Source organism: Ambystoma mexicanum, chromosome 6p (genome assembly GCF_040938575.1).
Source record: "Ambystoma mexicanum isolate Mex_15411 chromosome 6p, UKY_AmexF1_1, whole genome shotgun sequence".
Taxonomy (NCBI): Eukaryota; Metazoa; Chordata; class Amphibia; order Caudata; family Ambystomatidae; genus Ambystoma; species Ambystoma mexicanum.
In genome coordinates, this window is record NC_090935.1 from 48,693,567 (window position 1) to 48,711,186 (window position 17,620).

Genomic DNA, 17,620 nt, shown 5'->3' on the forward strand with positions numbered 1-17,620 from the left:
GTCTTGTGACAACATGTTGTACAGGCAAGGCAGTTTGACTGGAGGAAATAGGGACATCTCCATCAGATGAGCGATCCAGGGTTGGCGGGCCCAATATCATCGTGACTGGTTCCTGGTGCATCTTGTGCACGATGTTAATGAGAAGGGGAGTCGGGGGGGAAAAGGCGTAGACAAATTTCGCTGACCATGTCATCCAGAGTCCATTCCCCTTGGAGTGGTTCTGGGGTTACCTGGAGGCGTAATCTTGGCATTGAGTGTTTTCCAGAGTTGCACACAAATCGATCTCTGGAAAGCCACATTGAGCGAAAACGTTGGCGATGATGTCTCTGTGTTATCCCAATTCGTACTCCCTGGGTAACGGAAAGTCTCTGCCGAGTACGTCTGCCAGAAGATTGAGTTCCCCTGGAACATGTTGTGATAACAGGAACATGTTGCGTTTGAGAGCCCACTTCCAAATGTTCTTAGACAGTTTGGACAGCCCTGGAGAATGAGTGCCCCCTTGTTTGTTCAGATAGTACATGGTCGTGGTGCTGTCTGAGGATTATGAGCGTCTTTCCCTGAAGTTCTGTTTCGAAAGCTTTTAGTGCTTTGAACACTTCCAGGAGGTTTATGTGGTTAGACGCTATGTCTGATGACCAAACTCTGCTTGCTGTTTGCTGAAGCGGGTGGGCTCCCCACCCTGTAAGGAAGGCGTCTGCAGTTAGAGTGGCTTCCACTGCGGGGGTGGTGAAGGATTTCCCCTTCAAGAGGTTTTCCCCTCGACCACCATCGCAGCGAGAGAACTAGAGCCGGCGAGACCACTTAAATCCTCCCACTGTCCTTTGGCCTGAGACCACTGGCTGCTTAGCCACTCTTGCATTGGGCGGATGCGCAGGCGCGCGTGAGGAACTAAGTAGATACATGACGCCATCATTCCCAGCAGAGGCATAGCCTTGCATAATGTTACCTCTCGACTGGCTACATAGTTAGGTATTTGAAATAACATGTTTTTAACCCTCTCGTTGGAGGGGAAGACGAGGCCGTCCTTTGTTCGAATTAGAGCCCCTAGGTTTTGTTTGACTTGACTGGGGTTTAAGCTGGATTTTTTCTTGTTGATAGAGAATTCCAGACTGAATAAAAGATCTATCGTCTTTTGGGTATTTGACAGACACGTCTGGTAAGAGTCCCCTGTTATGAGCCAGTCGTCGAGGTAAGGATATACTCGAATGGATTGCCTGCGCAGGTGTGCTGCAGCTACTGCTAGTACCTTTGTAAATACCCTTGGTGCAGATGCTATGCCGAAGGGTAGTACCTTGAACTGATAGTGTTTGTTCTCCATCATAAATCTGAGGTACTTTCGGTGCGCTGGCATCATCAAAATATGAAAGTATGCATCTTTCATATCCAGAGTTGCCATGTAATCCCCCTGTGTGAGCAGGGGAATTACTTCCTGCAGGGTGACCATGCAGAACTTTTGTGGTTTTACAAATTTGTTTGCTGGGCACAGATCTAGAACAGGGCACATGGTTAGATCCTTTTTGGGTACAAGGAAGTACACTGAATAAATACCTTCTTTTACCTGTGATAGAGGTACAATTTCTATGGCTCCTTTTTGTTCCAGTATCTCGACTTCTTCAAGAAGTATGCAAAGATGTTCTGGTGTTAGTCTTCATTGTCGTGGAGGTCTGAATTTTGGGGACCGGTTGAACTCTACACAGTACCCGTGGGCTATGGTTTTTAACAACCACTGGTCCGTAGTTCTTTCCTCCCATGCCTGAAGGAATGATGTAAGTCGGTCCCCGACCGGGGAGGCATGGGAAGGGACCCGAATCCTCGAGTCATTTGGAACCTGATGCTGGAGAACCTCTTGGGGTAGGGTTCCTGCCCCTTCCTTTACCACAGCGCTGTCCCCTTTGAGAGTACGGGGTGGTGTAAGTGTTGGTTCCCTGTGGAGCGTTCCAGTTGTTTCCTGAAGAGTATTGTTGATGAGTGAAGCGTTGGCCATGAAAAAACCTTCTGTTTCCAAATCCTCGTCTTATGGAGGGTCTCTGAGTAATTTGGTCCAGACTCTTTATGGCGTCATGTTCCTTTTTTGCCGTCTCTAGGGCCTCGTCGACCGCCTTCCCAAACAAGTTGGATTCCTCCACATGTTTGTTTATAAGCGACGCTTGCGTCTCAGGTTTAAATCCTGAGTTTCAAAGCCATGCGTGTCTTTTGAGGAGTATGCCCTGAGCCAGGGCTCGACTGGCCGTCACGGCAGGATCCAAAGTGTTCTTTAAAATGCTTTGGTTAACTTGCCTACCCTCAGAGACTGTGGTAAGGAGACGGGATCGTAGAGGTTCTGGAGCCTCTTGTAGGCCTTCTTGTATTAAAGCCTATTGCGCATCGGCGTAACTGACCAATAAAGTGGTGTTATTGTCAATACACGTAGAGTATGCTGCTGCTGTGGTAACCCTCTTCCCAAGGGCGTAAAGTCTTTTCCCTTCTTTGTCAGGGGGTGCCTCGCCGGTTGACAAAGGGACCCCGGCTCTTTTTCTTGTGGTAGTGACTACCAAAAAATCTGGGGTGGAATGACCTCTAATATATAGAGGATCTGAGGGAGAAGGGCAAAAGAGTTTTTCAATTCTTGGGTTTACACCTCTTGTGAGAGCAGGTGTTGCTAAGGAGGCAGCCAGGCATTTTTTAATCGAATTGAGGAGAGGGATAGCCTGGTTGGTTGATGGCTTCTCTTTGAGTATATCTTCAACGAAGTCAGCTTCAGGGGCTGCCTCTTCAGTGGCAATTTTAAAGTGTTCAGCTGCCTTACGTAACAATATGTTAAACGTCAACTGATCATCAATTGGATAGGGGTTCCTTGTAGGGGTGTTTTGAGGGAAGTCCAAAGCCATAATATCTGGATCTGGATCTTGTGGATCTGGAGACTGCCATAGTTGAGGGTCACCCATATCTGGCTCCACACACCCACCCCTGAATGGGCTCATTTTCAATGTGCTCATGTTCCTCTTTGTTAGAGAAACGATTTTCCTCTACAGTAACTGGTGGAATGCTTTCTTCAGTAAGGTCATAATTTTATATATACTCTTCTAAAGAGGGGTCAAAAAGCCTTGGGAATTTAGCTCTAGGGTTAAAAGAGCTTTCATCCCATGGCCTTCTTGGTGTAGGTTGTTCTGAACGTGAAACCAACCTGTCCAGCTCTTCCATGCAGCCCTCAAACTTTTCTCTAGTCCAGACTGATGACCTACAATGGTCTAGAGGCGGAAAAGTGTCTCTCTCACTGCTTTCTGTCGAAAAAGTGTCTCTAGCACTCTCTTCCATCAAAAACTGTAAAGATTTTTGCCTTAACATTGAAGAAAGTCCTTCTTCTCCTTCATAGAATTCCTCTGGCGGGACCGAAGAAGGTGGGGTATCCCTGTGTCTTTCTCTTGACTTATGAATGCTCTACTTAGATCTCGGCGGATACTTGGGCCTTTCGGAAACTTTCGAAGAGTCCCTAAACTGCCATCTTTGAGAATCGGCGGTCACAGTTCTTGCCAGGCTGTCTTCGACGTGCTCATTTGGGAGGCATGCAGGTCCAGCCGACGAATGTAAGGGAGTCTTTTTCGGCGGAGCCGGGGCCTTGCCTCTATCAGCCACCTTTTCCGGTAGCGCCATAATTTTCGGCGGTGGTAAGGCCTTGTCTCGAGTTATCGTAGTCCTTGGCGAAGCCGGAACCTTATCGTCGCCGTACGCCTTCTTGTGAGGCGTGTCGACAGAACTATGTATTTTTGGTGTAGCGCCCTTTGTCTTGGATTGCCCAGTCGCTAGGCGCATATGCGGCTGCGGGGAGGGCTGCCGATCTCAGCGATCGGCGGGTATCACCGGAGTTACCAGTGTACCCGTTAGCGCCGACGTCTTCTTCGACGTAGTCGAAGTAAGGCTATGGGTTGTGTGCTTAGTGCCATCCACCTGTCCGTCTTTGTCACCGGGGTGTGACTTCCCCATAGCAGAGCTTACGCTGTGCTTATCGGGGCCGGGGACAGACGATGAGGAACACGAGTGTTCCATCGAACGGTCAACAACCTTCAGTTTGGAGGTCTGATAGTCACTCTCGCCGTAGTCACATTCGGTGGTAGCAGCAGTGGGAGAAACCCCGGCCTTCGACATACCGTATGCCGCCCACCGTTTTACCCTATGCTCCTTTAAGGTCTTGGGGCAGAGGAGCTTACAAGCCGCACACCCTTCATCTTTGTGATCGAGGGGCAAGCACCGGTTACACCGTCTGTGCTTATCCTTCCATGGGAATTTGCTCTTACAAATAGGGCAAAATCTAAATGGAGTCCGCTCATTAGCTGAGGGTACACAGAGTGACTAAGACCAAACAGGAAAGAGGAAGGAAAGGGAAAGGCATTTTCAGTTTGAAAAGAAATGTCCACCCCGTACCCACTCTCCCTACTGTATAGGCTGGCGGTAGGCCCAGGCATGTGGTCGGCAACGCCGATATGATCATCGTCTGTCGAAGTTCTCGCAGGTCTTAGGCGGAGACTGGAACAGCCATTGGATAAGGGACGGAAGGGGTGATCTTATCCATTTTATAGAATTATTCAACCAAAGGTCGGTTGGACAATAGCAATGTTCTTTACGAACTCTGCATAAGGGCGACCATTATCTGGGCGGAAAAAAACTATCTGCTGGACCTCGACACGTGAGGGATCTTGGGTACACTACACGTCACGTAGGGATAGTGTTACAGGCACGCCCATGTCGACGTCCCCTTTCAATTCTCGAAAGACAAGATGCAATACTCCGCGGTTACCACTGGATGTTGGACTATGCAAAGCATGTGAATCTAAGCAGATACAACCATCAGAAATATGATTCTACTGTTTGATACCAGGTTTATATTCACTGTTCCCATCTGTCCTTTTACACTCCTCTTATTTGGCATACCTTACCTTTTTGTAATGAAAATGGCCTTTTCTCACTTAATGTGTTTAGGGTTAATTGTGGTGGGTACATCCACTCCCATGAGGAGATCCTTCTGACTGCAAAACAGCTAATTTACCGGAGTGTGAGCCAATCTGATGTGGATTAGCTGTCCGGAGAACGAGGGAGCTAACACACGCTAACTAAAAACAAACAAACAAACAAACAAACAAACAAACAAACACACACACATACACACACAAAAAAGTGTGCACCGTGCAGGAAGACGTGCCTTACTCACATAGAAGGAGGGTACCTCCAGGATCAGCCTAGTCTCCTATTGTATTTAATATATACCTGCGGTCATAGAAGCGTCAGGCTCACACCAGGGAGCAGTATACTAACTCAAGAGGAATCGCAGTGACAGAGAAAGAGGCCGGATACTCCAACAAGAGGGGACAGGCTTAGACAGGGAGAAGCAGCATGCTGTCACGGGAGTCCTACTCACAGACCAGGAGGGGGCACACTCACAGAAGCATCACGCACATGACATGAAGGAGCAGTAAACTCACACAAGTTAAACAACACGCAAAGGAAGACCGGTGTTCGCACACAAGAAGAATCCAGGAAGTATCACATCTTTACAGGAAGAACAGCTACAGTCACACCCACTCACAAAGGAAGACGCAATGCACTTACATAAGTGGAGTCAAACTCATAGGGAAAGAAGCTGAATGCTCCTGCGAGAAGGGTCATACGCACGATAGCAATGCACGTTCTCACAGGAAGCATCACATAGGAAGAATCACACTCATTAAGGAAGGGGCAGTGTTCCTACTCAACAGAGGGTACTCCCACAGGAAGAAGTAGTGCATGCACACAAAAAGAATCCCATTTGAAGGGGTAATGGGCCTGCCCACAAGAAAAAGTACACTCCGAACAGAAGAGGCAGTATACTCCGAGAAGAGGAGGTTTACTCACATAGGAAGAGGTAGAATGCTAACATAAGAGGTAGCATACACACACGGGAAGAGGCATTATACTCGCAGAAGAGGATGTTTACTCACCCAGGAAGAGGAAGTATACTCACACAAGAGGTAGAGTACACACACGAGGATTATACTTCGAGAAGAGAAGGTTTACTCACACAGGAAGAGGTAGAATGCTAACACAAAAGGTAGCATACACACACGGGAAGAGGCATTATACTCACAGAAGAGGATGTTTACTCATCCAGGAAGAGGAAGTATATTCACACAAGAGGAAGCGTACACACACAGGAAGAGGCATTCATTATACTCACAAAAGAGGTTTACTCACACAGGAAGAGGAAGTATCCTCACACAAGGGGTAGCACACACACACAGGAAGAGGCATTATACTCACAGAAGAGGAGGTGTACTCACAAAAGGAAGTGCACTCACACAGAAAGAGGCAGTATAATAATTTGATATTCATATAGTGCTTTGATCTCTTTACTTAGCACATATTTACATCCATTATAATGATACATAATTATCGTTGCACAAGAGGAAGTGTAAGCATACAGGAAGAGGCAGAATGCTTCGACAAGAGGAGGAGTACTCGCACAGGAAGTAGCGGTATACTCACAGAAGAGTAGGTTTACTCACACAGGAAGAGGCAGAATACTTGCACAAGAGGAAAAGTATTCGAACAGGAAGAAGCAGAATACTCGCACAAAAGGAGGTTTACTCACACAGGAAGAGGCCGAATACTCGCACAAGAGGAAGAGTACTCGCACACGAATAAGAGGTATACTCACAGAAGAGGAGGTTTTTTCACACAGGAAGAGGCACAATACTCCTACAAGAGGAAGAGCACAGAAAGACAGAATACTCACAAAACAGGAAAAGTACTCACACAGGAAGAGGCAGTATACTCGCACAAAAGGAAGTTTACTCACACAGGAAGAGGCAGTATACTCGCACAAAAGGAAGTTTACTCACACAGGCAGAGGCAGTATACCCGCACAAAAAGAAGCCTACTCACACAGGAAGAGAAAAATACTCACACAAGAGGAAAAGTACTTGCACAGGAAGAGCCAGTATACTCGCACAAGAGGAAGAGTACTCGCACAGGAAGGAAGAAGCAGTATATTCACAGAAGAGGAGGTTTACTTACACAGGAAGAGGCAGAATACTTACACAAGAGGAAGAGTACTCGCACAGGAAGGAAGGAGCAGTATACTCACACATGAGGAAACGCCTGAGGTTTTTGTTGGAACCTCCAGAGATGTAGTAGGCCCAGCCTCCTGTAGTGACCAAGATCAGGTATGCAGGGACCAGACTGGCCACATAGACAGGATTCAGGAAGGTCTGCAAGAAAAAGAGGCGTGTGTGGTGACCTCGGTGCCTGCAACATTCAGACACAGCTGTGGTGTTGTAGTATGCGGTGTGATACCTCAGGTAAAGCGCCGATGGTATACTTCGGATAGTCTTGTGGTGCTAGGCCCTAGGTACAGTTGCTCTGCTTATGTTATGGAGAGTGTGTGTTGGCCTCATGGGTCAGAGAGAATAGTGGTGTAATATTAAGATTAAGCTGATCTGCTGGCCAGTGCAGGGCGGGGCGGGGCATGGAGCGGAAGGGAATGACAGGCTGCAGCTTCAGTGTGGGTGTCTTTCTGGCACTTACTCTGTAAGGCAGCCATCTTGTGCACGTACATTGCGTCTTCCCCAATCAGGGTGGACAGCCCACACGGTATGCACTGCTCTTCCATCTTCCATACATCGAGGGTCATGACATTGGGCAATAATGACAGCGATTGTTGCAATACTTGGGATGTGAAGCAATCTACCAAGAAGCTCAGAATTATTAGATATCTTTGCAATTGCAAAGAATGTTCAAATGCAAAGACTTGAAGCTCCCTAAAAACCTGCACTGTGCACGTGTGGCTTAAGGGTGCACGGGAGTGTGGCCCCACCACTAATGTATAAGCACCACAGAGCACGGGGGCAAGGAGGCGAGGGCTGCCAGATGAGTCAAACATACAGAGCTCAAAAGGAAAGAACAGGGGGCAGAGGGTGGGTATATGGTGACTTGACTTGCACCTGAATGTTGGGGTGCAGTACCAGGGGTGCTTACTTCTGCAAGGTGGTGGCGGTTCTAGAGAGGTCGACTTAGTCCTTGAAGCATACCTACGTGTTCTTGGTATGGTTCTAACCCCCTACTGGGGGTGAGGCCAGAAGCGCACGCAGGGACAGGAAGGGATGAAAGTGAGTACAGGTGGTTGGTTGACGCCAATCCTGGCCTGGGCAGGTCTTGGCGTCCTTCCAAGGAGAGGGGCCACCCACAGCATGGCTCGACTCCTCCGCCAGCCTCTGCTGACCACCTTCTTCTGCACTAGAGTTCCCCTGTAACAGGGGGCTCATGGCCCACAGAGTGTGCTTGAATGTGCTCCCTACCGAGGCTGGCTCCAGCTACAGTCTTTACAACCCCGACTCCAGCGAAAATTGCCAAGTGGGACTATGTTACACCCTCATTTCTGATGTTCATAGTACAATAATTTTTGGAGAGCAAAACTATCATTTTAAAATTTTAATGTTGTTATTGTTTTGATTAGTTAAAATGTATTTTAATTTTAAACGAATTTTGTTTTATATTTCATGCTTTGTTGCACCTTGTGATAGATGAAAATGTTAGAGGTGCAAGTCTTGGGAGAAAAGCTCAGGGGCAATGTGCTCGCCTTTAAGACAACTCAGAGCAACAGGTTCTATCCCCGGGTCTGCGCTTAGAAATCTCTGGGTATTAAGCACGTTATTAACACAAATGATTATAATTATGTTTACCTTAAAATTCGACTTCAGGCGAGCCTGTAGTAATATTACACTGCCTTCTGTGACACCCTCTGCTCATAGCACTGATCCCCAAATGCGTGGGTGCAAGAAGCTGTGCGGGCCCCGATCCACAGGTGAGTGCTATTTTTTTTTTTTGCGAGTGTTTGTAGTCCCCGTTTCTCGTTGTTGCGAGTATTTGCCTATTTTGGGGGAATATACGTGTGTGGTAGGTTTTTATTATGAGAATTTCAGCCTAAGCAGCTTTGTGGCGCTTCCTCTTGATCTACATGTCTTAAGCTCTGTGCTTGCTGCGGATTGCGGACTCTTATCCCGAGACTGACCAGGATTCTGGAAATATGAAAATATATGGGTTGAGTCAGCTTGTCTTGCGCGTGATATCCTTTGTGTAGTATGTAATAGTCTTTACAAAAAATAATGCGATTCTTAGTTGTTTTCACTCCTCGGCAAACTTTATTGTCTCGTCAAGATTCTATATAGTAACTTGCATTGAATCCTTTTCATTCAACTAGCTTATTCATACATTTATCACTGTTATCAGACGTCGAATTATTTTCATTCAACTAACAGATTTATGAATCTTTCACTTTAATCCAGTCTTTCACTTTTATCCCAACACGTGTTTCCGCGTCTCGCTCAAGACGGTTCTTCAGGGGATATAGTTTGTACTTGAAACATACATTTTGATCAGCTTCATTCTGCTGTTATTGATGTTCCTGAAAATAAGGAATAAGAAAACCGAACGGGTCATGGTTTGTATACTTCGTTTTGTATTGAAAACTATATTGCGGGTATTTTATAATACTTACTTTCCTAATAGGTGCATTTGCGTCTTAATATGTCCAGGTTTTGGTTACTATTAAGGCTAAAATGGGGATTTATTTAGTTTCTTCCCCTTCTTTATCCCTTTCCTATGTCTTTGGATGTTTATAGAGAATGAGATTGTATCCTTGTATGGATTGCTTGTTTATTATTCCCTAAAGATGAGAAAATAAAACAATAATGAAAAAGATTGCTAAATATTTAGGGCAATCCTAAAAATGTGCTTCATTCAATTAGACCAATATTTTGATTTGGTATTACTTATTAAAGTAGAACGGTACATTGGTATTCTATGGATTTTCAGGAGCATTTCCTTGCACCTAATCTGTGTATTTAGAGGATTTCTATTTTGCATTTAAGTAGCTAAATCTTCTCAGTATTTGCTTACATTAAAGCGTAAAGTTCTATTGTATTCTGTTATACAGTACGATTGCCACTAGATGAAATGCAAAAGCCAGATGTTTTTATATAGGGCGCAATGACGGCGTGCGTAAGGCATGTGCTGACGTCACACGTGATGCCGTTATGCCGCCAAATTAGTTTGGGATATTAGTGCTTCCATTGGCTGCTTGTATCTTTGATAATTGCATGGTATCTAGGTTTAGTTTAACCGATGGGTTTGTTATTCCATACCACAATTAGGGTTAATTGCAAATCTTTAGCCGAGGCAAATTTGAATTTTGATTTCTTGTGGGGAGGCTACATACACACTGTTGTGAGTGCCCATTATTCAAATTATCTATGTTGCAATAAAAAATAAATCTTTTTTTATATGTAGCAAAATTATGTTATACTATGAATACCAAATATTCATAATCGCTCCATATTGCAACATTAGTATAGAGAAAAATGTACAAAAATATGTACCCAGATTGCTTCATACTATACATACCCATCCTACTATGCATTCCAAATGTTCGTCTAACAGCCAACATATTGTCATAAATTAAATGTTTTTTTTTTTAAAAAACTTTAGTTTTTATTGGCATTTTTGGAATCAAAAAACAGAAAAAAAAAGGGGTATCACAGTACCCCAGATCCCCCCTGCCCCACCCCTTATCCATACCAAACAGAACAGCAGTAAAGAGACCAAACTTTCACATCTTTTTCTAGTTCTTTAGAGCACCGCAACATGTGACCAACTCCATTGCTGGCTTGAGGCCGACGTGGTCCCGGGCTGTGGGGACCCCCCATTGGGAGCTGTCTTTCTCGGTGGCGACCCTGCCCCGACTGTCCGGGGGTACGATCTCAGAACTAATGTACATCCCATCCCCATGTCTGCTGGACCCCATACCAGTCAGCGAGGAATGAGCATGAGTCCTTGTTTACCAGGGCGGTCAATTTGTCCATCAAAAACATATTTAAGTTTTTTCGTCCAATCTTCTTTGGAAGGGGTTACCGGGCTCTTCCACCTCTGGGCTAGGGCCACTCTGCCCGCTCTCAACATAGTTTCCCACATCCTTGAGTACCGGTGTATTTCCGCATCCTCCGGGGGGAGGCCCAGCAGCATGGTCAACGGGCTGAGGGGCAGAGGATCCTCCGTTACATCCGCTATCCAGTCTCTCACTGATTCCCAGTAGGTCTGCACCTTCGGACATAGCCACCACATGTGACCTCTAGACCCTATCTGGCCACAGCCCCTCAGGCATTCTGGTGATACCCCTGCAAACATTTTCGAGAGTTTTGCCGGGTCCCTGTGCCACCCCTGCAGGATCTTAAAGTTATGTTCCATATCCGCAGTGAAAAGATTGCCATGAAACGAGATCTTAAAAATATGAGCCCAGGCATCCTCTGATATCTCCTCCCCCGCCAGATCATTCCAGAACCCCCGGAAGCCCCTCCTAGCCTGAATGTCATGGGTGTTAAGGACTGTGTACATACTGGAGACCGCTCCCTTTCTAGAGGTTGCTAAGTCAAGGAGTTTCTCGAAGGGAGTTAGTTGTCTCTGCAAATTGGGGCCCCATGCAGGATCGTTGAGGATACCCTTAAGCCAGAGGTATTCAAAAATGGAGAGGGTCCCACCTCCCAGTCCCTCCCGGAGGTCCTCGTAACTCAAGAACTCACACTCTCTGAACAGCTGGCCCGCCCATTTCAGTCCCGCATCAGACCAACGCTGGGATTGTCCGAACCCTCTACTGCCCAGTTTCAGGGGGGGGCCCCACAAGGAGGTCATGGGGCACGGCCAGGAGGAAAGATGGGCTGTTCGGGGGAACTCCCTCCAGACGTCCCAGAGAACGCCCAGGGTCGGGTGAGATAGTAATTGTTTCGGTATGGATTTGCGAGGGGCCCACAGGAGGTCGTGGACTTTAAGGGGGTGGACATCCATGTCCTCCAAATATGACCAATATATTCGCAAGCCTTCCTTCATATGTTCTAGGAGGACCCGCAGTTGTGCTGCGTGATAATACAATTGGAAATCTGGGAAACCAAATCCCCCCTCCTCTCTTGGAAGCGTTAGGGTGGCCCTACCAATCCGCGGGGTTTTCCCCTGCCAAATGAAATCTCGGACCCCCTTGTGCAAATCTATGAAGGTTTGAGCGGGTACCCGGGTAGGGAGGGCTGTAAAGAGGTACAAAAGCTGGGGCAGAATGTTCATTTTAACTGCCGTCATCCGACCATACCACGAGAGGATCATTCCTCCCCATCTCCTCAAGTCAGAGGCTATCTCGGACATCATGGGCTCGTAGTTGGAAGTCCCCAGTTTTGATAAGTCCCTAGTGAGGAAGACACCCAGGTATTTTATGGTGTTCTTGCCCACAGCTATCCCGTGAAACCTGGTCAGGGGGTCTAGTACTGGGTCCACAAGGCGCATCGGAAGGAGGACAGACTTAGCGGTGTTGATTTTCAGGCCTGAGAAACGCCCGAATGAGCTGACCAGGGACAGGAGGGGGGGAAGCGAAGAGCCCGGGTCCACCAGGTATGCCAGGATGTCATCGGCAAACAGGGAGAGTTTGAATTCCACTTCTCCTCTTCTTATGCCCCTGATGTCTGGGTGGGACCTGACCGCTATGGCCAAGGCCTCCATTGTGAGGACATATATCAGGGGGGATAGTGGGCAGCCCTGTCTAGTCCCTCAGGTGAGGGGGAAAGATTCTGACAGCACTCCATTCACCTGGACTCTTGCGGTGTGGGCTCTATAGAGGGCAGCAACCACAGTATGCATGCTTCGAGATTTGAGTTTTGGGCGAAATGTACCAAGTCTATCGTTTTGCGGATATTATCCAATCCCTGTCTGCCCCTAATGAACCCCACTTGGTCCCCGTGGACTACCTTCTGCATTATCCCCTCCATTCACCTACCCACCACCTTGGCCAAGATTTTGACATCGATGTTGAGCAATGATATGGGTCGGTAGGATGAGCATTTCCTCGGGTCTTTACATTCCTTGGGGAGGACCACTATAATGGCACCCATCATGGAATCGGGGAGGGTGCCCCCTTCCAAAACCATGTTGAAGACCCTCGCCAGATAGGGATACAGGGAGGACCGGAACCTCTTATAAAAATAGACCGAAAAGCCATCTTCCCCCGGGGAGGTCCTCACCTTCATCCCGCTGATCGCCTTCTCCACCTCCTCCTCGGTCACCCGACCCTCCAGCCCCTCTGCTAGTTCCCGTGAAAGGGACGGTATCTGTATGGAGCCGAGAAAATCCTCAATTTGGGCATTGCCGCAGTCATATTCGGAGGCGTATAGTGATTCGTAGTATTGACGGAAGGCTTCGCTTATGTGGGGGGTGTCACAGCCTAGTGTTCCCCTGCTATCCCTCACCTCCTTCACCATCCTGCTTCTTTGGACCTCCCTCCATTTCCAGGCCAGGATCCTGTCTGCTCTGTCCCCCTTCTCGTAATATTTCTGTTTAACCATTTGGAGGTTCCTCTCCGTTTTGTGGAGGAGAAGATCCTTCAATTGGTGCCTATAGTCCTCCAGAGCGGCCACGCTGTCTCGCTCCAGGGTCCGTGCCGGGGAGCCCCCCGGTTGGAGATGTGCTATTTTTTCCCTCAAAATCCTCTCCTGGGTTTCCCTTTCCCTCTTCTGTCGGAAACCTATTTTTATAAGCACTCCTCTTAGGGTCGCCTTAAAGGCGTCCTAGAGGGTGTGCGTGCCACCTCCCCGTTGTCATTGAGCTCAAAGAACTCTGTAACGGCATCCAGGACAGTCTGGGCATGTACCTCGTCTCTCAGGATGGCGTCGTTGCATCTCCAACGTCCCCTCCGTTCTCTACACCAGTCGCCTGCCAGGGTGACCCTAACCAAGCCGTGGTCTGACCAGGGGACAGGGTCTATCCTGTAACCCGCTATGTGTGGTCGGAATACCTCATCCACGAGGATATAGTCTATCCTTGAGAAGGCTTTGTGGGCGGAGGAATAGTACGAGAAAGAAGGAGTCCCTGCCCGGGGGGTAGGTAGCGTATCAGGTCCTCATTTACCCTCTGAAAGCAATGTGCCGAGGCGTCTCCAGCGGGTCTGGGGTTTGGTGGACCCACCCGTTGTCTATCTCTGGATGGGTCTAGGACCATATTGAAGTCACCTCCCACCACCAATGGGCCCTGGACAAAAGTTTTCAGCCTTTCCCCCACTCCCTCCCAGAATTGGGCCTGGCTCTCGTTTGGGGCATATACTACCGCCAAGGTTATGGGCGATCCCTGTAGGGAGCCTCGTAAGAAGAGGAAGCGGCCTTGGGGGTCCCTCAGGACGGAGTCTTTTTCGAAACCCAACCCTCTGGCGATCAGAATTGCAACCCCTCTTTGCTTTCCTTTATGGGATGCATGGAAAACCTCCTCGATTCCGCAACCCCGCAACCTGGGCTCCCTCCCCCTCGCCCAGTGTGTTTCCTGCACGAAAAGTAGATCTAGCTTCGCCCTCCTAAACTCCCTGCTGATTAGGGATCTTTTCGTGGGAGTGTTCAAGCCCCGTACGTTTAGGGTTCCCACCCCCAGGGCCGGTCGGTCATCAGCCATAATCGTTGTCACCTTTCCCCTTGGTCACCGATGTCGCATGGTCCCTCCCACCCTGCTTACTGTGTTTTTTTGTTTGGACCTCCTTGAAACGTTTTCCCAACTTACCCCTCAACACTTTTCCCACCCTAAAAACCCCAACTTGTAAACAAAGCCACCCCCCCCTCCCCGGCGTCCAGCCATGTAGTTCTTCCATTCCTGGATTATTGGCTGGACCACCAGCCGGATCCCCCCGGCCAGGAGTCACTTACAACTCTCGCTAACGTGAGCCACCCCTCCCATCTCGTCTCTCCCCCGAACCTCTCCGTTTGGGCACTCTCCCAGCCCCTGATTGATACTACCCTCGGTTCCCACAGTTGTGTTCCCCCCGTAAGCCCCCATATACTTGCAGTTCGAGGGGGTGCAGCGAGCAGAGCGTCCCCAGGGTCCTCCTGTTTTTCAATCTCGGTGATCTGCATGGGGTCGCAGGTGTCACCCCTCTGAATCGGCAGGGTCGTCCTCCATTGGTGTTGGTGGTGTGTTCAGTTTCTTGAACTTCCTCGCGCCGGTTTTTCTCCTTCTGGAGTTGGGCTGCCCAGGGGTGCCCCTGCTGAGCGCCTCCGGACCCACTGGTCCCCTCCGGGGGGTGAGTGCATCCACATAGTCTTGAATAGCACCCTTATTGTCTTCTTCCGTTACCAGCGTTGTGCGTTGGCCTAGGTATTCAAAGGACAGAGAGAAGGGATATCCCCATCTGTATCGGATGCCCTTCTCTTTCAGTTGTTGTGTCAGGGGGCGGCACATCCTTCGTTTAGCTAGGGTATAAGCTGAGAGGTCTTGAAAAATGGCGATTTGTGCGCCGTTATAAGTTATCGCCCCCGCCTTCCTCGCAGCCTCCTGAACTTTAGCTTTCTCCGTATAGTAATGGAAACGAGCCAGAACTGATCTGGGGCTCCCCGATCTTTCTCCGGCCCTGTGCACCCTGTCGAACGTGAGTTCCGTCGTCATTTCCTCAGCAAACAGGAGGGTGATGATGTCTCTCACCACTCGGGTGAACTCCCTCTCCGTCTCACCCTCCGTCTCCGGGATCCCAAAGAACCTCAGATTGTTCCGCCTTTCCCTATTTTCATAGTCGCCCATAATCCTGGCTCTCTCTTCGTCCCTCTTTTCCAGAGCCGCAAGCCATGTATCGAATTGGATTTCCTGAGATGTAGAGGGCGATTAATAATTGTCCACTTGTAGGACTCTGTCCTCGATTTTGTCTACCCTTTGGTGCAGTTTCTCGAACTTCTGGGCAATGTCGGATCTCATTTCTCTAATCTGCTGGAGGATGGAGGCGAAGCCCTTCTCCAACGCCGCTGCGGATTGGCCCACGGATTCAGCATGGGCCATGGTTCCGGAGGTAGTGGGGACCTCGGTGGAGTTCTCTGTTTCTTGGAAATGAAACGTTTGTAGGGCCTTCTTCCAGCTCATGGGGTGCTGCTGATCCCCTGCCGCGGGGTCCGCTGCGGTCCGAGGGGCCTTTGCGGAGAACTCTGTGCCGTCCCGGGACCAGTCTGTAGTGCGTCGCTCCAATGGGGATTGTAGGCAATGGATTATCACCTGCGGGGTGTGGGGTAGTCCTTCAGGCGGTCACTCGCCCCGCCAGCTGAGGATGGGGGCCTCTCACCTGGGTCGCGGGCCGCTTGCGTGTTCAGGGTGGGCCTGGGGTCCAATTATGTGAGGGACGCCAAAGGTGTGTTCCAATGCCCTTGAGCGGCGTGGTCGTGGGGTCTCCCTTCAGGTCTTAATTGTTCAACGCCTCCCAGCTGCGTGGTGCGTCGTGGCCATGTGGGCCCCTGGAATTGTGCTGCGCTGACCCGGGCCCGTGGTCTTGTGGATGTCTGCGGGGTGTTGGCTTTAGCCCTTATGAATGATGGGTCAGCCCCGCAGGCGGGCACTCGCCCCGCTTACCAATAGCGGGAGCCTCTCACCTGGACTGCCGGCTCACTGTTTCCCCCTGGGGCGGTGTCCCCGGGGACCTCCTTTGTCCAGCGGGTTCTCGCTCCGGGGCACGGCCCTGGGGGTCTACCCCTCCGGTGCCCACGGCCGTGGGGGTCTGCGCCGCCCACTCTCTGGCTGGGGGCCACTATTGTGACCCAAGTTGGGGAGATCTGGGTGCGGGGTCTCACCGTGGCAGGCGTGGATGGTGGATGCCTCGGTTCTCGTGGGGGGAGCGACTCCCCCCCACCCGAGGTGAAGCGTCGCTGGAGAGCGTCCTCACCTGGGCCTCCTCTGGCGGGGCCTGGCCTCCCGCGCCGTTCCCACAGGCCCGCACCGCCTTGCTGCGGGGTCCGAAGCAGCGCTGGGAAGGAGCCCGTCTCCCCCCTCTGAGGACGGGGGGGGTCGCCGCTGAGGCCCGCACAGGGAGTGCCGTCCCCCCAACACTCGCCTTTCACCTCCTGGGCCCGGGGGGGGACCCGGCTCTTCTCCTCGGCTCCCGAGCCGCCGAGGGATCCGTTGTTTCCTGCGCCGACAGACGCGGCGCTGTACCAGTCACGCTCCGGCACTCGTGGTTCTCCGGTTCCACTTGGCGCTGGAGGGCCGTCTCTTTGAGCGGGGGCGTCACAGGGGGTCGCCAGCTCTTGCCGCTCGTTGCACTTGTTGGGGAGGACTCGGGGGGGGGGGGGGCTCAATCCTCTGGATGGGCCCAGCTTCGGCGGGAGCTGCGCAATCAGGCTGCCATTGTCTGTGCGCCCCCCGGGTGGCCTCCAAATATGTGTTAGTTTTAAAGAAAATGGTACAGTTCTGTGTCAGTGTTTGGACCGGTATGTCATGTGTCCATACTACATATCCAAAATGCCTCGCGCCTTCTCAAAAGTGTTTCCATTTTTCATCCTTGTGGTGTTGGCAATATTTGCTCGATTCCGTAACATTTTAGTTGCGTGATGTCTTGTGGTTGATGATGTTCTTGAAAGTGTGTTGCTAAGGGTGATCTTAGATCTTTGTTAGTGATCGCCTTTATATGTTCCCCTATCCTTAATGTATAGTTTGTGGCAGACACATTTGATTCCATACACAACATATTTGCTGTTGCAATTAATGAGATTCTTAATGGTTGTTTTGATGCCTGTTGGTTTGATAATGTCATGTTCAGCAATCATCATATATCTGCAAATGTGGCATTGTGTCA

General features: G+C 49.6%; 1 protein-coding gene across 1 annotated transcript in view; it reads right to left on the minus strand.

Annotated features, from left to right (window-relative positions):
- Window positions 1–17,620, minus strand: part of LOC138511196 (gamma-secretase subunit APH-1A-like) — a 240,900-nt gene that overhangs the window by 35,578 nt on the left and 187,702 nt on the right. Inside the window, exon 6 of the mRNA XM_069626715.1 lies at window positions 7,094–7,217. Within this exon, the coding sequence (XP_069482816.1) occupies window positions 7,094–7,217 (124 nt within the window). The remainder of the gene's footprint in view (window positions 1–7,093; window positions 7,218–17,620) is intronic.